Source organism: Gobio gobio (genome assembly GCF_949357685.1).
Source record: "Gobio gobio genome assembly, chromosome: 10".
Taxonomy (NCBI): Eukaryota; Metazoa; Chordata; class Actinopteri; order Cypriniformes; family Gobionidae; genus Gobio; species Gobio gobio.
The window spans coordinates 50,475,176-50,499,799 of NC_137116.1; the positions used below are offsets into that span (position 1 = coordinate 50,475,176).

The window sequence follows — 24,624 nt, forward strand, 5'->3', positions numbered from 1 at the left end:
GTCACTCACCCTCATGTCGCTCCAAACCCGTAAGACCTTCGTTCATCTTTGGAACACAAATGAAGATATTTTTGGTGAAGTTCGAGAGCTCCTTGACCCCTCCATAGACTGCAATGTAATAACCACTTTCAAGGTCCAGAAAGGTAGTAAAGACGTTGTTAAAATCGTCCATGTGACTACAGTGGTTCAACCTTAATTTTATGAAGCGGCAAGAATAATTTTTGTGCTCAAAACCCCCCCAAAATAACGACTTTATTCAACAATCTCTTCTCGTCTGTGTCAGTCTCCTACGCTGTTGACGTAGTAAACACAGTGCAGCACTTTGGAAGTAATACGTCAGAATGCCAGCTCGAAAGTCGAAAAGTCGAACAGTCGAAAAGACATTAAGAACGAGTGTGATCATCTCTGAGCTCCGCCATAACTTCCGGCAAGTGAGGTCAAATTAGATTGTGGTCATAGATGTATGTAAACGTAGATGCCTCATTAGCGACTGCTAATAAGTAGAATGTAGGCATCTACTATAAGTAGAATGAGGCATCTACTATCAATATATATATGACCACGATCTAATTTGACCTCACTTGCCGGAAGTTATGGCTGAGCTCAGAGATGATCACGCTTGTCTGAAAAGAGGTAAAATAATAGCATAAATACTGCTCGGTTTCTCGCAGAACCTGATCGTTTCGCTAGATAAGACCCTTATTCATCGTCTGGTATCGTTTAAAGCTCTTTGAAGCTGCACTGAAACTGTCATTTGGACCTTGAACCGTTTGGAGCCCACTGAAGTCCATTATATGGAGAACAACCCTGGACTGTTTTCATCCAAAACCTTAATTTCTTTTCGACTGCAGAAAGAAAGACATGGACATCTTGGATGACATGGGGGTGAGTAAATTATCAGCAAAAAATTTATTTAAAAGTGAACTAATCCTTTAAGTAAAAGGACAGAAGTATTTGTTTTTAAAAGTCCTTAAGTTTGTCAATGCATTATTTTATTATTGTTGCATTGTTGTATAAATGCACATTATGCTATCATGGTGGTTTAAGCCTCAGTAATGCTCCATCCGACATGCTAGCATACGACTTCCTTAAACTAATTTAAATACTTGTATAAAAGTTACAACGTTCTTTACAAAGCTGCTGTCACTTTAAGGCCAAATGCATGGATCCAATACACTGATACATATCTGATGTTCTCCCAACTGTTTACTCTTCTCTTTCTCCCAGACGTTTACATTTTTGAACATTTTATGAGACATGCATCAAGTGTTTGCCAACTAAACTAATCTTTATTCTTTTCAGAAAACTGAAACACACTTTCTAAGTATGGCCATGGGTACACACACTGCGCAGAGGAACAGCCTTCTTCCATTTTGATATAAACGGATCAGTGTTCAAAAAATGTTGGGAAACTTCACATGACCCTACAAGAGTGATTACTGATAGGCTGTCTGCAAAAAACAACAACAACAACAAAACTTTTAAAGAAGAAAATAATCCTCCACTGACTTTCAAAAGCTGCTACAGAAACGACCTTCGACTTTGAGGATCTTGATAGAAATTGTGGAGTAAAAAGTACGATATTTGTCTTTCAAATGTAGTGAAGTTAAAGTCAAAGTTTCCCCAAAAAATAATACTCAAGTAAAGTACAGATACTCAAAAAGTGTACTTAAGTACAGTACTCAAGTAAGTGTACTTAGTTACTGTCCACCTCTGCACTAGGTCAACAGCAGAGGAGACTGGCACAGACAACAAGAGATTGTTGAATGAAGTTTTTTTTTCTTTTTTGCACAAGAAAAGTATTCTCTCTCATCACTTCATAAAGGTTGAACCACTGTAGTCACATGGACTATTTTAATGATATTTTTACTATATTTCTGGACCTTGAAAGTGGTAATTCAATTGCTGTCTATGGAGGGGTCGAGAGCTCTTGGATTTCATCCAAAATATCTTAATTTGTATTCCGAAGATGAACAAAGTTCTTATGGAACGACATGAGGGTGAGTAATTAATTACATAAAGTTCATTTTTGGGTGAAGCCCAAGGGCCTTAAGGGCAAGCCCATATGTTCAGCAGGCATACCTGGTGGTAGGTCTCAGCAATGATATCATCTTGGAGAAACTCAGCAGGAACCTCAAGTTTGACGAGGAATCTGGCCAGATAGGCTCTCTTCTTCAGCTCTGGAATCTTCTGTAACAGCCAGTGCAAGATGGGGTGCACCACAGGCTTACTGCCTGCTACCAAACCCTGACGGAAACTGCTTCTGTTGAGGAAAGCACATTTCAAAGCTGATTGGATTTTTGAAGTATTTAAATCAATTTCATCTTTCGGTCGATCGTGGCACCATACTATGGTGCCCATAAGTCCTGATCTAACCCAGCTAACAAAAATATGTTCTTGAACGCTTTACTAACATTCCCATTAAGTTATGAAAACATTATTTCTAAATCAGGTTTTTAAAAAAGTTTTTTTTTTTCTTAGAGAAAACATTAAGGGAATTTTATCATTTTGCAAGTATTATGGGAATGAGAGTTTTGAATGTTCTCTGAACCATTTGAAAAAAAAAGTATTAAGTAGTAACGTTTAAAAAACATTCAACTGAAATGTTTCAGTTTTTTTTTTTTCATGAATGATGTATAAATGACATTTCTGTGCTAATGTTTGATAATGTTATTAAAAACCAGATAACTTAGCAAAAAAGGTTATTGACGTTACTGGTAGAACGTTTGTTCATAGCTTTGAGAGAACTTAGTCAAAATCTGAGAACGTTCCCTGTAGCTGGCAAAAGACAGTTAATACTGCATCATACACAACTTCTGTCACATATGATGTCCCATACAACTCGCCTATTTAGTTACAGACAGTATATATACACTGCCAAACTAAATCCAGTCAATGTTTGGATTTAAATAAGCAAATGATTAAGAGTCAATGATTGGATCCCCAGCAAACATTGGTCCAACGTCGTGTCCCTGGCCAGAAATAGTCGTGGTAGGATGGCCTAAATTGGTAAAAAAAAATATGTACAAATTCATTCAGATACATCCGTTCAACTTTCATTTTGGAACTATTTTTCAACCATACGGGACATTTCGGAGGGACGTCTTTTCAACGGTCATTAAACGTCAAAAACGTTTGCTGGGTCATTACTGCAGTGATTATTATGTTTCTAGCATGTTATACGCTACAAGAGGTGCATCAATGTTTGGTCAAGATCTTGTATTGACAATGCAAGAGTCCAGCACTCTGTAAACTCTCCTCCAGCACATCCCAAAGACTTCCAATGAATGTCTGGCTTCAGAGATGCCAATTCATGTGTGGAAATGATTCTTCATGTTCCCTCCCAACTGTTCTTTCACAGTTTGAGCTGATGAATCTTGACATTGTCATCCTGGAACATGGCCATGATGTGTCTTCCTACATGGTTGTTTAAGAAATGAAAAGCTACACACTCCATCAATTATAGTTAGAAGAACTGTTGCCAAACATGTAACATGCTAGAAACATAATAATCACTGCAATAATGATCCAATCATAGACGCTTAAGCATTTGCCTATTTAAATCCAGACAGTGACTTTTTTTGGCAACGCATTATGTACAATACCTATACATTTTTTGAGCATTGTTACATCCTCCATACTGTTTTTCACTATTTCTGTCTTACACTTCAGACATTCCTCCAGGCGGTTTGTATTTCAGCATCCCCAAAAGAGTAAACATTCTCTTGGCTGTCTGCTCTGGCATTTCCTCACGTATATCGAGGGCTTGCTGAAACAAAAAATACATGGTGTTACAAACAGCGGATAAGTGGGAACACATCACATACAAATAAACCTGACAGAGCACTCCAGTCTCTGAAATAGAAATGTAACACACAAAGAATACAACTCTGTACTGCTAAGTATTATATTATATTAATATTATGATTTTTTTTATTGTGGATGCGTAATAATAAAGATGATTTTTGACTCACCTTTGGATCAATTTCAGCCAGAACATCATTTAAAGTCTGCAGTAACTGCATTGGCTCCAGAGAATCGAAGGTAATGAGATTGAAGTTTTTCTTAAAAGGCTCCCTGTTCAGCTGTTCAACGATAAATTTGAGCTGTTCGCTCATTTTGAAGGGGTTTGTGACTTTTAAACCCAACAAAAAACCTGACTAGCTTGCGATGCTTTGGAAAAGATGACTTTTGAACCAACTTAGCTAACTGTCGAGCTAATTATTGTATTATAGTTTTCGGAGCGCTGTCACGGAATGTCGGAATTTTTATTTGACTTTTACAAAATGAAAATGATAGCAAATACTTGTATGAACTGCGTGTACCGCTAACATCAACAAATCCTGCCTAGGAACCGTTGTCACACAAGGCCTGGTTGCTAACAGGAAGTTGGTCATCTGAAGAGACCGCTTATTTTTTTAAAGTAAAAGTCCTAATAAAAGACTTTTCATGATATCTGCATTTAAACAAAATACTTGTTTAGTTCTTGTTTGGAGGGGGAAATATCATAATGGATAGTAAAACATAAGTCGAACCCGTTCAAATGTGTTATATACTATTAATCTCCGTGAATGACATGACATTTTGAATAATTAAGTATTTTTACTGGCTACTAAATTAGCTTGGTTTTCAAAGACATAACTTATAGTTATAACCAAGTATATGGAATGTCACACTAAATAGTATATTACATATTTTCTTTAGAACCAAGGTTTTAACTAGGTGTCCATAAAATTACTTCAGGTGGTCTGTTATTACTGTATTTAAAACTATTTTAATCTACAACCCAAGTACTGTTAAAAATCTGTTCTTGAATATTTTTATGTATTTTTCAAGAGAAAAAAATGTACGCTAGATAGGAACTAGATAAGCTGAAACTAACTAGTAAAAAACGAAATAATTAAAACTATTTTCACATCTGTAATAGGACAAAAGAAGAAAGAAATTAAAGAAAAAAAATCAAAGAAAAGATTTCAAAATGTCCTTCCCCATTCATTTTCCTTTTTATCCGTATTTGTCGCATGAAACCACGCATTTTATAACACAAATCTTAGCAGTTTATCTATGAGTAACTGGTGTTGTGAGGTGGATTTTGGCGCTGCGTGCCGCTCTGCGCGTGGCCGTGTGTCTAGTTCTGTCTGAGGCGCGTGAATGCACGAGTACACAAGGCATTATCTTCATTTCCAGTTTCATCGGCAATTTACAGAATGCGGAGGTGAAAACGGACGGTCTCGCCGATCGAGGAACAAATCCTTGACGGTATACACTGGTATTAGACCAGTTAGTATTATTTTTAATATCTGAAAGCTGGTCCTGGGCGAAAATCACGCATGCATTCAAACAGAGGATTATCGCGGAGGAACTGCCTTGAAACCATGAGCTGCAGTTGGGGGACGGAGCTGTGGGTGAGTACAGCCGTGAGGCATGGAGGCGAATGCATCTGCAAGATATTGAGCAATATAGTGCACAAAACGTTTACGATCTCCATTAGTAACATGCATATGCCCATTAGTGATGGATAGATAAATAGCCCACCGCACCGCCCATTTTACAGTGTTGCAGACCGCAAATTCTATAGCTACTGTTACGGGAATCTTTCATTTCACGATTTTAGCCCTGGATTTTTATGCATCCACATCCAGATATTTTGATGGAAGCAAATACATGCTCCCTAAAGCTCGTTTAATGCAATTATTAGCCATCAGCGTTGACTAAATACCCTAGATGGCAATAATCCTGTGCTAATGCTGTCCCTAACCACAAGTGAATGAGGCTGGAGCAGGTGCACAGGTTATTCCCATGCATGTCTTTCCTCAGCTTTGATGTTGCAATGTGTCTGTAACAAAGTAAGTTCTATTAAAGTCAGCTTCTATTTTGGTCTTATATTGTCTTAATATGTTCTAATTGCATCTGGTCATGGCTGGCTGTAACATCATGGGACCTTAACCTAGTAACAACATCATAATGTAGGATAAAATATACAGGGTTGTGTTGAAAATCAGGGTGCTAACCAAAAATGTTCAGAATTTGGGATTCAGTCCAAGACCCACTTCATCTCAAGTTGTTCCAATACGTGTAGAGGAGACCAGGGAATCTGGGTGGGCTCTAACATCGTCACTTTAACCATTTAGAAATGAGTTATAGGGTGAAATCATCTTGCATGGGCACCACCCTCCTTAGGTGACAGAAGAAGCTGTACGTCTTCATAAAATATTACAAGGGTGATATTTTAAAAGGATTTACAGGACTAAAACCAAGCTAATGGATGTTAAATGTCAGTACTGATATCATCTGAATCAGCAGGTTCTTGCATAATTTAATTAAAAGCTACAACAATAAATTAATGCATCCATCCATTAGTATGACAACAGCGCTCCTTGTACTTGACAATAATTAAAATTGTTATTTTCTAAGTTGTTGATTTCTAAACTACTTACATTTTCGGACTGGCTAGCAATAGCAAGTTAGCTTTGAAAGCATGAGATCCCACCCTCAGAGCGTCTCCAAAGCCACGCCTCCTTCTCCAAAGCCACGCCTCCTGACATGAACGCACACAGCAGAGTTTGCAAAGCGTCACGAGACAAGAGACGGCGTTAAACTACCTCATGTCTCAAAGCACATAACATTACAATAATAATCAAGATGACTGTACCACCTGACTGCTGCAGATTCATTTCGGCGTTGATAGTGTTTGCATTGAAACGCATAAATTCGAGTAGTTGTAAAATGACAGTAGTTTTGGTGTGAGCGCAGTATAAGCTCGTTGTTTTGGTTCAGGAGGAACTGTAAAAGGTGGCTGCTGTTTCGGTTGCGGTGCTCTGTGACTGACGTCTGTCTAACTCGTAGCATGAAACACGCTGATGACGTGTGATGTCTGCGTGATACGTTGATAAATACATATTTGGACCGAATGCAATGATTGGACAACCTTTTTATTGTCCTACACCTTCAACAGACAATACATACATATAAAAACATTTAGACCAATTAACTTAGTGATTACTATCAGGATGTGAAGATACTTTCAACCAGCATAACAAAAAAAAAATTCTGAAACAAATCGGCTACCCTTAGCCTGACAAGCCAGACCCACATCAAGATGTTGGGTCTGGGAACACACCATTGGCAGCACTCAATCCGAGGGGCGGGAGAAACGATTGTCTTTCAAATTACCTCTGCACGCAATAGGATAGCGCTACAACCAATCAGAGCAACGAAGAAGGTGAAGCGTGAAGAAGGTTCTTTTCTCAAAGAAAAGCTTAACTCCAAGTCTTCCAGAGTCAAAGCCGATTCGAAAGACCGCTGTTCGCCAGCTTCTTTGTTTACAAGTAGCACGCAGAACCGCCGCAACTCTGCCGTCATTATGTTAAGCCCGCCCACCGACTCTATACACAATGTGATTGGCCTGACCAGAGTTTGGTTTTTCCAGCTCGCAAGCCAACGGAGAGTTGCTAGACTACCCTAAGACTCTTGCTAGACCACCAAATCAGATTTGCTGCCGCTAGGGTGCGTCTAGATTTCTAGGCTAGCCTACCCTGCCTTTAATTTGTGTCAGATAAATATAGAAATATTTTATCAAAGTTTGAGACATATCGTTCATAAAAACAGTTACAGAAAATGGAGATAAAAATATCAATTGAATGTCTAATAAGTTATAGAATGAGCATCATTCAAAATTGGCTATTTAAATGTACAAATGCTTTAAAAGCTATACTATGGAACTCGCATGAGATTCAGATCAATGTGTTTTGTAACAGTAACCTAACGGTTAATAGGTTTCAAAACAAGTGAAATGCTCTGTGATGGATGAAGTTTGTACTGTGTATATAGTGATAAGCATTAGGCATGTTATGGCTGGAGGGCCAGCACTGCTGAATAATGGATCTGACACATTGCCAATGTCAGAGAATACTGCAAACTCATGAAATTATACGGGATGACTTTCATTCTGAGGGTATTTTGATATCTCTCCTCTGGGTCCTCTCTCATAGTTACATCAAATCCATCAAAGCTAAATCTATACTTTTTTATCTCCTAAAGTGTTCTGTTGGCACTGTACCTTCATTGCTATTTCATATTTTTGTCACTTATATGAACGTGAGACGCTCTAAACGTTCAGTCAGTCCTTCATATGTTAACTTTCAGTCTGTTGTTTTATTGTCCTTTGCAGGATCAGTTTGATAATCTAGAGAAACACACTCAGTGGGGCATTGAGTTTTTGGAGCGCTACACCAAGTTTGTCAAGGAACGGTCTGAAATCGAACTGAGCTATGCCAAACAGATCAGGTAAGATTTGTTGATCTTATAATGATAGTTATCATCATTTAGTTGCTCAAATTGAATGTCAATACAAGTCACAAAATATTGTGGTTGCACTTTATTTTACAGTATGTGTACTTACTCATGTGTGAAACTATGTGTTAATGTAAAGTAACTACATTAAGGTAGGTTTAAGGGTAGGTTCAGTGTTAGTACCTAGTTATTACCCAGTTATTGCAATTACTATAATAAGTACATAGTATGTACACGGGGAACAGGACTGTAAAATAAAGTGCTACCAAGATTGTTTAAACAGGAAAATAACTCAAATTGAGTTAAGTCAAATTGATTCAATTCAGTTCAATAACAGTGTAAATGTTGCGAAGTATATCAATTATGAAATGTGTTCAAAGGCAGAAGACAATAGTATCATTATCCAGCTCAATTTAAGTCTTTGTGTTCTCATCTGATAGTATCAGTACAGTCACATCGATAATATTTTCTTAATACTAATAAATATGTGTCCGTTTTGTAGGGATGAGCGGTGTAACCAAAATCTTATATTGTATATTTATAATATAATTACTATAATTCAATAAAAATGTAATAACCATGCTGCATTTTCTATTTTTGTATAATCCAGTGAATTGAATATTGTTTTTGATTCTCACAGATTGACATATCACTGCATCAGCAAAGTACTGAACTGTCAATACACTGCTGTGTCAAACTGTATGTGATGTATATATTCAGAATTTATTAGTTAAATTTGAATATGCCAGATATCTGGAAAACATATGATTGACATTAAAGGACAAATGTAGCATACAAATGTTCATAAAGATGCTGTTTTATGAGGACAAGGTATTATGTCAGTGAGAACAAACATAAAACAGGTCACATGTCCAATGTGTATTGCCATGGATACTGAGTTTCCACAGCTCTGACCCACATTTTTATCCACCACTGATACTGTAATATTTCTTCCCGACTGCATTTTGGAAGTTTATTAAGCAGTGGTTTCCACTGGAGATGATGACCCGAGGGCATTGGATGACTTACCAGCATCGTATGCTCTCCCGCTCAAAGACATACGCGGAGAAACCTCAGCGTTTATAATAAACCCCACAGCTGGAGCTCACAGCGCTGCTGCTCGCCGATTTGACCAGACGTGCACCAAACAGGCCATTTCTGTTTGCGTGTTCTGATCTCATAAGAGAAAATCCTCTTTATGCAGCCTTTCGCTCAATCCGTGCATTGTTGTTATTTTTAAGAAGTGTGCCAGACTGTATTTTGTTCTGAAGAAAGAGTCTTTAATTCACAACATCTCCCAGAGGCTTTTTTTTTTTTTGTTCAGATCGCAGCCATGGGTGAAAGATTTATTAAGCGCTAAGCACATGGTAGCAGATAAACGGCATCGACATGGATCTGTCTGGCCGAGGAATAACAGTCCATTAAAAACCGCTGGGTTGGGTTATTCTAATGAGGATTTATTTATGGCTTTGTTAACCTTTTTCCTGTTTGCCGTCGCATATTGACACATAGGGCGGCCCGTTAGGCAGATCGTAGGGAAACTAGCAGACAATAAAGCTACTGCATCGGTGTGGTCTTGTCAAGAAACTGCAAGATGGTGATCTGCCTAGCAACACGTCAGACTCCTGGGAGGTACCGTTGGGTGTGTGCGGAGAGAGGGAGAGATAGAGTGAAGGAAAGCTGCAGAAAAAGCATAGAGGGGGCGGCACCATCAGCATGCGCTCTCACCATCATAATTGATTTGAAGCCATTTATAGGCCCTCTTGAAATTAATCACATAATATTCACGTATAAAGCAATGATTTTCTCGTTTTTACTGTCATTTGACGTTGTCCTCTTCTCCCTACTTTCCTCTCTGATCGACAAAGGTCAGCCTTATGAATCGGACGTCTTGTTCAGTGGGATGATACGATTATTCTGAGGGGGACAATATTAGCTTTTGTTTGCGCCGCAGCCTCCCGTTGCACCACAAGCACCATTCGATCCGTCATTGACATGCACAATTTCATTCATTGAAATTACTGCGAGACAAAGGCACCTTTGAAAACAGTCAAATGTCTTAGTTTGCCTTGCTTTCTGCAAAACCAGTAGTTTTTTGGGTGGAAGAAATGCTAAATTTGCTGTTTTTTATAACTGAGAGAGGATGTAAATTAATTAACAAAATATTTGTTTTAATTATTACTATTTAGAGGTACACTAAGTCACTTTTAAAGTGGTTAAAAAACAAAACTGCATGCATTTCGGTTGTGCTTCAGCTCATCGAATGTACGGTGTTCATTTTAGGACATCCTTAGACCTCAGTCATATGATGAAAAGGTGTCATGCCTCAGACTAAAAGGCTTCAGTCATTAGACAAAACGGCATCGCGCCTCAGACTGAAAGGCTTCGGGTCTCAGGAAAAACATTCTCAGGTGTCATGTCTCGTACAATTGACCTATCGGTAGGCCCCTCCCCTCGAACGCAGATGAGCCAATAGCAGTTGAGTATCAGTTGCACTGGGACCGTAACTCGGACATCTTTAGGTGTCAGCGCCATAGAGAAACATTGAAAAATCTGAAGCTCTAATCGGTTTGATGGTGTTTATGCTACAAAAATGCTAAAATGTTGTGCCTGAGGTACTGCAACAGGAGTCCTGGAGAGGATTTTCTGTTTGTCATACTCTCGTTAAGTTACAATTAAAGTCCCTGCTAACATACAAACCGAAATAACTAACGTAAACGTTAACTGTTCTCACGTCATGTAACAGGTCAAAAACACGAAGGTCTACATTTCAGTGCCTCTCCATATTAAACTGGTTATATGTAAATTAATTTAATTTTAGGTATGTTTAAAGGTCTACATTATCTGTCGTACTAAGGAGGACTCCTGTTTTGATGGGTATTATAGTGTACGGATAGTGAAAGGGAAAGCTTGCACGCAGTTTATCTGAGTTATTTTGCAGATACAAAGTTTACCAGTTATTAACTGCACCCTCGAAAAGTCACAAGCTCTGTGTATACTGTTAGTTGTTTGAGTGTTTTTGTGTAATTTGCTGTGTATGTTAATGGTAATGCAACGGAGAGAGATAGTTTGTGAATTAGACGTTAATGCGCACTTCTTATGCTTTGTTTGTTCAGCTCTTCCGATGATTTTTTGGAGTGAAAAAGGACATAATAAACTTGATAAACCATCAGTAAAGTTTGGCCATCATTCAGACGGGGTATACGCCACATTCTGTGTCCAAAAACATCTTGGGATAAGTTTTTCACACTGACAGCTGTCATTGTAAGATATAGCAACTCAGTTTGTTTGTCCGAGTTAGCAACAGTAACTAAGGGGGGCGGTGCTTACAGATAGGTCAATTAGGCATCGGACGAAAAAGCCTCAGAATAAAAGGCATCAGACATAATTAATCGGACAAAACGGACTCAGACATAAAGGCATCAATCGGACGAAACGCACTTAGAGCGAATGTTTCGAACATACACGCGGTTTAATACTGCTGAGATTATTTTGTAAATGTGCATTATTCGCTAGTTTTATTTTCACATTTAAAACATTAGCTAAATAACAACCCCTTGGCAATGCTCTTTATGTGTGCTAATTGTTATTCAAGCATAACAAAATAAAAATAAAAAGCAGATATGTAGAGAGAGAGAGACCGGGAGAGACCTAAAGTAAACTGTACTTGATATTTTATTCTTAGTTTTAATGTTAGGCCTACACAGTTCAGCAGAAATAAAGGAGTTTCCCTGGTAACCTCTGTACACAAATCAGCTGTGCTTATAACAACACAGTCTCGAAAGGTTTCTTTCCCTTCACCATAGTTTGCCAATAAGTTAGCTAATTGCAATGTATTATTATTTAGCTATTATTCAGCAGTATAAAACTTTTACTATAAAATTTTACTATATGACCTCATATTGAGGCGGTGCAATTCGAAACATTCGTTCTGAGTGCGTTTCGTCCGATTGATGCCTTTTATGTCTGAGTCTGTTTTGTCCGATGCCTTTATCTCGACTCCTTTTCGTCCAATGCCTTTTAGTCTGATGCCGCTTAGTCAGCGAGGGGCTTTTTTGTCCGATGACTTTATATCTGATGCCTTTTAATCTGAGACTTTTTCGTCCGATGCCTAATTGTCACCTGACACCTGAGGATGTTTTTTCTGAGACCCGAAGCCTTTCAGTCTGAGGCGCGATGCCGTTTTGTCTAATGACTGAAGCCTTTTAGTCTGAGACATGACACCTTTTCATCATATGACAGAGGTCTGAGGATGTCCTAAAATGAACACCGTAGATCCTACTGCTCATAAACCATTCACTACTAGGCTTAAAGGGATAGTTCACCCAAAAATGAAAATCACCATGTAATTTACTCATCCTCAATCCATCGTAGGTGTATATGACATTCTTCTTTAAGACGAATACAATACTGAGTTATATTAAAAAATTTTTTGGCTAATCCAAGCATTATAATGGCAGAAAATGGCCAACATTTTAAAGGAACATTTTAAACTCCACTGTTTTTAGAAATAGATGGCCAACATTTTAAAGGAACATTTTAAACTCCACTGTTTTTAGAAATAGATGGCCAACATTTTAAAGGAACATTTTAAACTCCACTGTTTTTAGAAATAGGGCTTATTCAACTTCTTTCCTTCATTTAGATATGTGGGCAAATGCATTTTTGTCTCAGTGCATGCATTGTTTTAGTTTGGCAGGGTCGCCGCTAGCTTAGCTTAGCATAATGAATGGAATCCTATGTTGCCAGCTAGCATGTCCTGAGTAAAAGTGATCCCAAAAAAACAAACAAAAAACCCCCCCAAATTACTTCTTGTGGCCTGCGTATTCACAACAAATACAAATAGCGATGCAGATTAAGACTAGGCGATTTCCTAGGCAGATATTAACTTGGGACTATATTATGGGGAAGCACAGGCGGAGCACTGCTACTTGGGCGCAGAGATATCACGCAACACATGAAATCCCCATAATATAGTCCCAAATTAATATCTGCCTAGGAAATCCCCTAGTCTTAATCTGGATCGCTATTTGTATTCGTTGTGAAAATGCAGGGCACAAGTAATTAGGTGGGGGTTTTTTTTGGATCACTTTTACTAGGGACATGCTAGCTGCAACATAGGATTCCATTCATTATGCTAAGCTAAGATAGCGGCGACCCTGCCAAACTAAAACAATGCATGCACTGAGACAAAAATGCATTTTCCCACATATCTAAATGTAGGAAAGAAGTTGAACAAGCCCTATTTCTAAAAACGGTGGAGTGTTCCTTTAAGCCCAAAACAGTGCATCCATCCATTATAAAAGTGCTCCACATGGCTTCGGGGGGTTAATTAAGGCCGTCTGAAGCGAAACGATGGGTTTGTGTAAGAAAAATATCCATATTTAAAACTTTATAAAGTAAAATATCTAGCTTCTGGCGGACGGCCTTCAGTATTCAACTTACAGAGAAAGTGTAAATATGGACATTTTTCTTACACAAACCCATCGCTTCGCTTCAGAAGGTCTTTATTAACCCCCGGAGCCGCGTGGAGCACTTTATAATGAATGGATGCACTTTTTTGGTCTTCAAATTTTGGGCTGCCATTTACTGCCATTATAAAGCTTGGTAGAGCCAGGACATTTTTTAATATAACTCCATATTCGTCTGAAAGAAGAATGTCATATACACCTAGGATGGCTTGAGGGTAAGTAAATTACCCTGTAATTTTCATTTTTGGGTGAACTATCCCTTTAAGAAAGTTTAGATGGAAAGGATCTCAAGCTGACACAGTAGGCACAGTACTTCCTCGAAAATAAACTCCAGCACAGCCACAGAGCCAAAACAACCATAGTGAAATGGCCCTTCACAATAGATAATGCTTTGCAATGAACTCTGTTAAAGAGCTATTTGGTTATTTATCTGTTCAATAAAATACATTACTCACCTGTTGAGTTATATAAACAACATCTCCGCGTCGCTTTTACACAGTTCTCGTCCAGCTTGAAAAGCCAAGCCAATGTTGGTTCTCGTTTTATTACAAGCTCTGTCGCGTTCTCTTTTTGCAATGCAGAAGACTCTCCTCTGTTTGGCGTTTGTTTAAAATGGGTGATTCCCTGGAGGTTTGATATTTAGCAGCTCCATGTCAACCTTTCTTGCTCATTGTGGCAAATAACCTATGCCACTCTCACCCACACCATACATGTCAAAGTAGCAGGAGCAACTTTTCTCTATTTACGGATATGACGATATATATACGGAGTGACGTATGTACGCAAGTTCCCTTGAAAACCATCCTGACATGTCTAAAAAATAAACAGGCTTACCACAGTGAATTAGGATAAGACAAAAACATATTTTAGAACAAGGATCGACAAATTATTTGAGGTATTGACTCATTATTTAAATTTTGTGAATTTTGAGGAAAAAAGTTACAGTGTACCTTTTTAACATGTTTAATTTATGCACCACCAGCTTCACCAAAAATGACAACTAAACACTTCCTCTCTCTGCCATTGGTTGGACAAACAAATAGTCCCGCCCTAAAACTCACACCATTGGTTGAGCCAGTGTCGGGCTGGTTCAAACAAACAAAATGTATTTACGAAAGGCTTGCTTATAGTTGTTTAGTAGGAGAAAGTATATAAAAAATGACACCTTTAAAATACTGTCTTATATGTCTTATTATAGGAATCTGTCCAAGAAGTATCAGCTGAAGAAGAACTCCAAAGATGAGGAGGAATACAAGTGAGTGAGAACAGTTTGGCATGCATCGATATCTTAAACATAGCCATTTACTAATGATGCATCAGCTTTACTGTACTGTACGTACACAAAATGTACTATATATATACTAGGGTTCAAAAGTTTGGAGTGAAAGATTTTATTAATGTTTATTATAATGTCTCTTATGCTCACCAACGCTGCAATTGTTTGATCAAAAATACAGAATATTATGAAATATTACAATTACATTTTTTTAAATGTAATTTATTCATGTGATGGCAAAGCTTCAGTCTTCAGTGTCACATGATCCTTCAGAAATCATTCTAATATGCTGATTATTATCAAGGTTGAAAATCATTTAATGCATCCTTGCTGAAGAAAATAATTTGTAACCCAAACTTTTTTGACTAGTAGTGTTCCTTTCATTTGAGCAATTTTGCATATGTCTCATTTGCTGTCATTAAATTATTTTGGACACTTAAGTCAGACTTGCTTGAATGCTTTTGCATTATAGAACAAAATTTTAAAATATTTTAAAAAATATGATTTAAAAGGAAAAATAACTAATTTAAATCCAAATCTTTTACAAAAAAGGTTATATGTTGACACTAATTGGTAAAAAGGGCTCATAAAACTGATTTGTAGACATTTTTAATGTGACTTAAGGGTCCATAAATGCAAATCTTTGGGGCCACTATGTATTTTGACATTATATTGACCAGCATTGATATCAGCATCAATATCAGCCATTGAAATACTAATGAAGTTGACCACTATTGTAGTCTTAATCATGAGTGGGCCATTTCTAACTACGGAAGAGAAACATATTATTGTCACATCTTGCTTTTTGGTGATGTATTCTTATGTTTTCACATTTGCTATCAGGTACACGTCATGTAGAGCATTTCTGATGACCTTAAATGAGCTGAACGACTACGCGGGCCAACACGAGGTCATCGCAGAAAACCTGTCCTCGCAGATCATCGCCGAATTGTCCCGCTACACTCAAGAACTGAAGGCTGAACGGAAATCGGTACGAACATGTCTTTTCCGTGCTTTTCTATTCAGGACGATCCCGAAAATCCTGCTTTCTAGAGACTATTTAAAGAGATTATCTTCCCCCAAAAATCAAATCCCTCAATAACATGATTCACCCATTCAAGACATGTATGTAATTTTTTCTCTGTGCTCCAGCACAGCGCTCACCTCTTACAAATCCAGGGTTAATCGCGTAGGAATATGGTATTATTTTGTTTATGATTTCTCCCAGCTCAGTGGAATGAAGCCAGACCCGATGTGGGTCATGTATTCAGGTCAATGGAGTTTGAGAAGGTCGCCCTCCCCCCTCTCTTGGCCTCTCTTGTCTAAAGGTTCTCGCGCGGGTTCAGGAGACCTCTGTCTGAGGCTGGTGGCTGGAAGTAATACGACAGCAGAGTAAAACGCCACCACGCACGAGCTGAGGGAAGCTTCATTCCCTCTACTGTTACTCCGACCTCCGTTGATGCACTTTGTCTGCCTTTTGTGTTCAAATGTCACGCTGAGAGAAAGTGGTCTTTATGTATTTTTCATAAAGAGAGTAGCGGTATGCCATGAGTGGGCAGACACAAGCGATCGCCTGTTCCGGTTTGTCAGGGAAGTTTTGGCTAATGAGAACCCCTAAATAAATGATTTGTGTTCCAGGGAGGAATCCTGCAGTTAATTAACATTTATTGTACACGAGTATGCCTTTGCTGCCGTAATTGAATTCTTTATGGAATGACGAGGGCAATGACAGCAATAGCTCTGGAATATAATCTTTCTAACAGCTGCTGTCTGGCTTGATTGTCTCATATTTCCTTTAATCAGCTTAGTTTCTAATTAAATGTCTTTTCAGCATAATATTTTAAAGGGACGTATTGGACTGTGATAGTTGTATTGACTGTGCAAGAACTGAAATAGAAGTCCGTAACCTGAAATGGAGTTCCTCAAACCCCCTTAATTGTGGTAAAAAGTTACTTTACAATATGGTCTTTTATGGATTGTTTCTGGTGTAAACAGCCAAATGTTCAATGACAATGTTCAAAAAATAATTTCACATATAGTTTCAAAGGAATACATTTTTTTTTACATTTTAGAAGTGGTTTTTGGGCCACCGTCCAATATATATGGAAAAAAACTTCTCTGCCTTACATCTCCTTTTGAGTTTTGTGGGAAAAAAGGAAAATAATGGGGTAAATTATGATAAAATGAGCTATTTTAATATAATTAATATGCAACAATGTAATTAATTCCTTTTCTATTAAAAATGTATCCTAATGTTCTGTACCCTTTTTATTAACCTCCAACTGTACAGACTCAATTCCAACTTTGTTTTATATGCTGTTTTTGTTTTTACAGAAATGTGGCAGTGAGATTTGCGCATTTTCTTTGAATTTTCTTCACAAGTATCTAGTTTTGACGATTTCTTTCTACCATTCAAAAGTTTGACGTCAGTATGATTTAATTTTTTTTTCTTTAAATAGTTTTATTAATCAAGAATGCATTAAATTGATCAAAGGTGACAGTAAATATGTTTATAATGTACAAAAGATTTCTATACTTGTTATTGAACAAAGAATCCTGAAAAAATATTGATTAAAATATTCAAATAAAACAGTTATTAGGGCCCGAGCACCCGATGGTGTGAGGAGCCTATTATAATTGCTCGGCCTATTATTCTTCTTCTCCGAAATGAATTGCATTTTTGAGGGCCTAAACATGCTTGAAAACTCATGATACTTTGCACACGCATCAGAAGTGATGAAAATTTACGTCTGATATGGGTTTCAGAATTAGGCGTGGCAAAATTAAGCATTCAATAAAGTGGCGTTCGTGCTACGCTTCACGTACGAGTATGAAATTTGGTATACAAATGTAACAGCCCAAAACCTACAAAAAAGTCCCTGGGAGCAAAATCTGAAAACCCAACAGGAAGTCAGATATTTTGAATTTCCTCTGTACGTTTTTTTCAGTTTTGCCCTTTCCAAACGTAGTACTTTAACAAACTCCTGGAGATTTAATCAGATCAACATCATATTTGGTCAGTCTAATCTTAAGGCCTTGGTGATGTTAAATTGTGAAGATCCTGTGAAGAGTTTTCCCTGAAGGGCGTGTCCGTGGCGGCCTCACAAAGTCTGATGTTTCGCTATGAAACCGGAGGCTGTTGTAACTCAGGCATACTATGTCCGATCTGCCCCAAACTTCAGATGTTTGATAAGAGTCCTGGCCTGAAGACTCTACATGCCAATATTCAGTTATAGTCAAAGCGCCACCTGCTGGCAGCAGGAAGTGTGGCACATCAAAGTGACTTTGCCATATTTCTCCTATATTTATCCGCTTAAATGCATGTCGCCCACCATTCACTGTTTTCCTAAAGCCACCGGGTAGCGGTGACCTATGGTGCGAGGGCCCTTTCATCGCTGCTTGCAGCTTTAATTTTAAATTGTAATTGTGTATTACAGTTGTGTATATTACTGCATTTTTGATGGAATGAATGCAGCCTTGGTGAGCATAAGAGAGAAAAAAATCTTAACAACCTTAAACTTTTGAGTGGTAGTGTACTAAATTGTAATTATATTTCTTGTCTTTTCTTTCCTAAAGCATTTCCACGATGGCCGGAGAGCGCAACAGCACATTGAGAATTCCTGGAAGCAGCTGGAATCGGTGAGTCAGTTTAACTGAACAGAACATAGTGTGAATATTCAAATTGTTCCTGATTCTGGCCTCTCTTTCATCACCTGTCTGAGATATGAGCTAGAACGGCAATAAACGATTGTGTGAAATGAGCCACAGATGTCTGTAAAAGGTGTCTCTTTTAAAATAAGCAATAACCTACTGATGCAGGTTTTTAATACAAAAAAGTAAAACTATTGGTAAATATAGGCAAGGCTGCATTCAGTCCCGACAAAACCCTGTTCTGATGACGCAAGAGTTGCAACTATGGCAGCTGAGAAGGCCATTCTTTGTGTTCTTTTTGAAGAATTTTCGGAGCCTGATGAATTTGGTATAAATATACTATAAAACTATAAAACTCTTGTCTTCTTATATCTTCAATTGTTGTGTATACCGAGCTGCAGCGGACACTTGTAAACGACTTTACTTGGACCCATTGTGCGAGTTGTCTCTTTAATACAGCGTGTTTATATACATGTTACTGCTGATTTTTGACATTTTGACACACCCACCAAACGAGAAAACATATCTCAAACCCTATTGCACACCGTTTCCAGGAAACATGTCGTTCAACCTGGACACCATAGCAAAACATTGTGCACCGGTTTGAGCTTGAACGTGCCCCTGGTTTCACAGACAGGGCTTAGATTAAGCCAGGATTAGGCCTTGGTTTAATCAGGACATTTAAGTAGCTTTTATAAACATGTCTTAGAAAAAAAAAACATTATTGGTGTGCATCTGGAGACAAAACAATGGCACTGACATATTTAAGATATATTAGTGCAAGTTGCTTTCAGTTAAAATGGATCAAAAATGCATTTTAGACAAGAGTAGACTTAAAGGCCCGGGTATACTTCAACTAAAAGTAGCGCCACTACAAACTGAACTACATTTTTTAGTCGCTTCACAGTAGCATACTTTTTTCACCCAAAAAATATAATAATTTTGAATTCCTCAATTTTAATGCAAGTTTATTTGCTCTTTCAGAGTAAGAGAAGGTTTGAAAGAGACTGTAAGGAAGCAGATCGCGCCCAGCATTACTTTGACAAGGTGGATGCCGACATTAACGTGACTAAAGCAGATGTGGAAAAGGTATGGATCATGTGTGTGTGTGTGTGTGTGAAGGAGAACAGACCGATCTTATCATAAACCCCTCATTCTCCATGACTGCTTTCATCCTTTTCTGTGAGTCTGTGTGGATGATCCCTCTTTGAGACGAGGCGGTGGTGACGGACGCTGATATAACCGATGTCAAGTTCCCACCTCACACCTTATACCTCACCTGCTCCTACCTCTGTACTGCAGAAAATACCCATTTTGTTCATAGAGAAGTTGGACAGTATGCACAATAAATCCAAATTGGTACCTGCTGATTTTTCGTTGTTTTTTCATTTGACATTGGGCAGATATTTTAAACAGAAGATATTATGTATTAGTTTCCAAATCAAACAAACCAAATAATTTTATATTCAATGCCAGGTTTAAAAAATGTAAACGGGTTCGCTTTTCTACTATACACAGAAATAGGTAGGCAAAATTATAAAGCTTTAATTTGAACACTATACAGTATATTGTAAATTTAGTAAATATATTCACCATGATTATAATTGTGAATTTAATTTATAAAATCAGCATTGTGAATATTGAGGTGATATTAATGTACTTTTTTAAGGTAATTGATTTAGTTTAGTAATCTCTTGCTAATAGGAGAGTGTTAACACAAAGGGGCCATCTCATACACCTTCAGCCTGACACAGTTATCATTTTCATGTCCAGCGCCACATTGTTTAAATAGCAAATGCACTCGCGCCCATCTGTTCGCCCATGGCCGTGCTGGTCTGAAAACGAGGTGTGTTCAGACGCATTGGTGGCGTTGCTATTTTGCGCCATTGACCAACAAAAACCTGGTCTAAAGTCAATGCAGTATTTTTTGTGTTATATAAATAGCGCCTTAGTAATATGTGCCCATAGGCGTGTCAACAACGCACGTACACTCTGCTTATTACACACACAGGGATGCGCAGATACACAAACATTTTTAAACTGGATGAGATGCTGATTGGCTTATTGCATGTTATGCCCAAAACACACTCATTACTCATTAAGAGAATAGGGGAAAACCTTTTAGACCATTTGCCGGGTGCCCCAACCGTTTTTCCTGTCGTCAAACTAGCAAAAGTGGATTCAGACACGCCGTGCGTTTTAGACCATGTGCTCAAATCATTAAAATAGGGCCCAGAGATGTTTAATAATGTTTAAAAATTGTAATTAATAAGTTTGAGTCATTTTTGTGAATATTTCAAAAACTATTTCAATCATTTGATTCAAAACAATTAAGTGACTTCTGTGTAAGCAAATGATGTTAAAAATAATTAAATAAGTTTAAGTTGCTCAGTTTCTGAATCACAAGCTCAACATTTAGTAATACATAATTAAAATAAAAAGTTGAACAATGAATATTTGTATAAATTAATGTTAACAAAGATTAATAAATACTGTAACAAATGTATTGCTCATTGTTAATTAATCTTAAATAATGCAATAACTAATGTTTGCTAGTGGGACCTTATTGTAAAGTGTCACCGGAAAATTGATATTATTTAAAATGTTCAAGAATAAGCTCAAACACCACAAAAATGAAAGTAGTTTCAATAAGAAATAAAAAAACAACAACTAATATGGCAGCGGCCTGTTTGTTATTATTATAAGGCTAAATGAACAGATTTGGATTTTGTTTAGCCCATGTATAGATGTCTTCTTAAGTAACTTCTGTTATTAGTGTGTCTGTGACACTAATCGACTCTGTCTTTGTTTTTTAACATGTCTTAAAGCGGTGTTCTCTCAAGGTAGGTTTGAACCAAGAGTCGTCTTTGTCGGTGAGGAGTTTGTTAACTTGTTCGGTGTATTACCCATATCAGCAAAGAGTGTTTGTCGTAATTTTCGTTGTTTTTTCGTTTTTAGCCTTTGTTACGTTCACGTCTATGCTTGCAGCGAATCTTTCCTGTATTCACCTTGTAAAAATGTACAGAATAAGACTTGTCATGGAAGACTGATGTTAAAATGCATTTCGATTGCGAAAATGGGCTACGTTGTAAGGGTTACAGCGGAGACTGATTTCACAAAATCAATAGCTATTACTGTCAACCACAAAAAGTCCTGAGTTTGAGAGTCTGTGCACACTGTCTGGTTCATGTACATGATGTTGTGTATGAACAGCGGCCACTAAAAGCATTTAGACATTTTGTACTGTATTAAATCAAGTGGCACAAGCACACTTTTCAAGCAAAACATTTCACTTTGATGTGTTTTAAATGATAAAACTATAGATATGTTGCTATAAAAATATTGTGACACTTTGGGGTTGCAAAATTCGAGTGTAACATAGTTAATGTGATAAACTATCCCTGTGGTAATGACCTGTAAGAATCCACAAACACAATTGAGCAAAAATGGCAAGTTTAGTGAAGTTAATTATGAGAAAATCTTTACCTTTTTTTGCACATGCAACTTGGATTTATTCTAAAATTTGTGTGCGACTTAAGTATCCAAATGCTTTTTTGGTCTGCTGTATGTGTTTAGTTAGTATGCATGATGAATGGATGTCTGGTGCGAATCATTTGGACCATTTTCACATTTGGTTTTGGAACATTCATTGTCATTTTAGTGTGTGAGTGTGTGTGTGTGTGTGTGTATATGTGTATTTATTTTCTCATACACTGTCGGTACGCCATCGTGTTTTTCTTGTCAAAGTCTTCTTCATCGTAAGCATACTTCTCTTACTCATACTAATATTTCTGGAGTATATTGTTTATATGTAGTGGAGTACCCATCCTACATTAGTCAAAGTGTACAACTGCTGAGATATCCCACAATGCAATGCAGTCAACTTGACCTTCCAGTTTCAAATGATCCTGAAGGAATATCAACTGCATGTTTTTGACTCAATCAAGACTAGCATGAGTTAAGACATTTATAGACAAAATGGGTACGGAGATCCGAAAGGGACATGGTGGTGGGAGAACGCAAAACATTTGTATTTTTCTCCCATCATCATGTCCCTTTAGGGGGTCCGTAAAATGGGATTAAAATTCAGAGTAAGGGTTTAATTAAAAATTATACTGTAACTCTTTCAACACCACCAGATGAATGAAACTATTGTTTGAAACATTTGTTTTTATGACGCATTAAATTAAATGCGTAATAATAATACTGCTGCTACTACTACTAGTACTAAAATAAGGTAAATATTACCAAAATCGACTATTTAGCATTCTGAACACTGGTCAGAAACTAGACTGAGATTGAGAATATTCACAAAGAATTGTATTCTTTTTGACTGATTGTTTTGTTTTTTCACTATGAGGCAGCTATATATTTTCACATATAAATGCATCTACTCTGTTAAATGTTAGTCATGGACAGTATACCACCATTTTTGAGATTAAAGCAACTTTGTCTGCTTAAATTCACCATGAAATCTAAATTGACTTCTTATTTTTTTGTGGAATATTGCAGTATTATTATAAATGATTTACCTGTGCAGATCAATGTTTTTCGAAAATTCATAGAATAAAAATAAGTTCCCCTCCCTTTTGCAGCGACATCTCTTTTCTGATGACATGTGTTTCAGCACATGGGCGGGACAACCTGTCACTCACATGAGATCGACTAATAGAAAACCACAACCATTCAATTAATTCCTTTTGGTCAAAATGAAGTCCCACCCTACTTTTTTTCCCCCGTTTGAGAAGCCGTTTCACTTGGATATACGTCATAAAAGAGAAGAAAAGACTATCGCAACTTCTGTTTCATGCCAAAGTTAACTAAAGTCCTGTTTCCACCAAAATTACCCGGAACAATTTGTTCCAGGAACTCTTTTTTCCCTCAGACCTTCTGCTGTCTGCGTTTCCATAGCAGTCCAAAGTACCGTGAAGATTAGTCTGATGACTTAGGACTGCGTGCAACTTTCCAGAGCCCACTGGATTTCGGCCTCCGCAAATAAACGTAATAAAGCCTGAACCTCGTCGTCGGTCCAACGTTCATATTTTTTAAACTCCATTGTTGATATGAATAGCAAACGACTCTTACTGCACGCACCGCAACAGACTTTTAGGTTGAAATAAAATGCTGCGTGAGCTCAACCAATCAGCATGTTCAGCGCCCAAGTCCCACCCCCGAAAGTTCCTGAACTTTGAAAAAGTACCATCTCGCAAGCAGGGCCGTTTTGAGGGGGAAATCTTTACCCGGAACTTTATTTAGACCCCGGTTTCTGCGGTCGAAACACACCGAGTACCCCAAAGTCCCTAGTTCCTGGGGAAAGTTCCCGCGGTGGAAACGTGGCTTAAGTAAATGTACTAATGCCCCCACAGGGCTCCAGACTGCGACCAAATGGACTTTTTTTCTTGCTGGTGCTAGTAAATTTTGTTAGAGGTCGCACTGGTGCCACCACCACCAGAGCTGCCATTTCTGTTGCATTTGAAAAACATCAAACTAAACACTGCTTCTCATTTGAGCTGCGCAGCACGGACAGTTTATTAGCTCGGATGAATATTAAACAGCGCAGCGCGAACTTAGAACAGGTTTACTTCGCAGGCCGATCTCAATCACGCAACATTGTTACACAGCACTGGGAGGTCCAGTGAGAAAGCGCTTGAATTTTCTGAGGAATTAATAATATCGCTGCGAGATCTAGTGAGAAGCATTCAAATTCAGCACAGAATTCTCAGTTACAAACCATATCAGATCAAACAGTGCTGATGTGGAAACCAGGAGAAACATTGTGCCATAAACAAACAAGTTATAGAGGGCCTTTCAGTCCACAAATCATCAACATTCACCATGGATTTAATGTAGTAACGCTAACTATAACCATGGTATTATGGCAGAAATAGTCAATTGTTTTTACATTTTTTATTTCAGGGTTCGTACAACCTTTTG

At 37.8% G+C, this 24,624-nt stretch overlaps 2 protein-coding genes across 3 annotated transcripts in view; one reads left to right on the forward strand and one right to left on the reverse strand.

The window, feature by feature from the left end:
• Positions 1-24,624, reverse strand: part of ift81 (intraflagellar transport 81 homolog) — a 94,144-nt gene that overhangs the window by 27,247 nt on the left and 42,273 nt on the right. Inside the window, exons 1-3 of one of the 2 annotated variants that reach the window (XM_079826747.1) lie at positions 3,975-4,399; positions 3,666-3,769; positions 2,083-2,263 (exon numbers count right to left, since the gene is read on the reverse strand). In XM_079826747.1, the coding sequence (XP_079682873.1) occupies positions 2,083-2,263; positions 3,666-3,769; positions 3,975-4,118 (429 nt within the window). In that variant the 5' untranslated portion in view covers positions 4,119-4,399. Of the gene's footprint in view, positions 1-2,082; positions 2,264-3,665; positions 3,770-3,974; positions 4,400-24,624 lie in introns of those variants that run through there. The other variant, XM_079826748.1, reaches the window with a different exon arrangement.
• fnbp1a (formin binding protein 1a) overlaps positions 5,113-24,624 on the forward strand; it is a gene marked incomplete at its 3' end in the record, with an annotated part of 43,072 nt that continues 23,560 nt past the window's right edge. The window contains exons 1-6 of the mRNA XM_079826749.1: positions 5,113-5,405; positions 8,171-8,286; positions 14,962-15,018; positions 15,883-16,030; positions 18,616-18,678; positions 19,675-19,779. Coding sequence (XP_079682875.1) covers positions 5,331-5,405; positions 8,171-8,286; positions 14,962-15,018; positions 15,883-16,030; positions 18,616-18,678; positions 19,675-19,779 — 564 coding nt within the window. The 5' untranslated portion in view covers positions 5,113-5,330. The remainder of the gene's footprint in view (positions 5,406-8,170; positions 8,287-14,961; positions 15,019-15,882; positions 16,031-18,615; positions 18,679-19,674; positions 19,780-24,624) is intronic.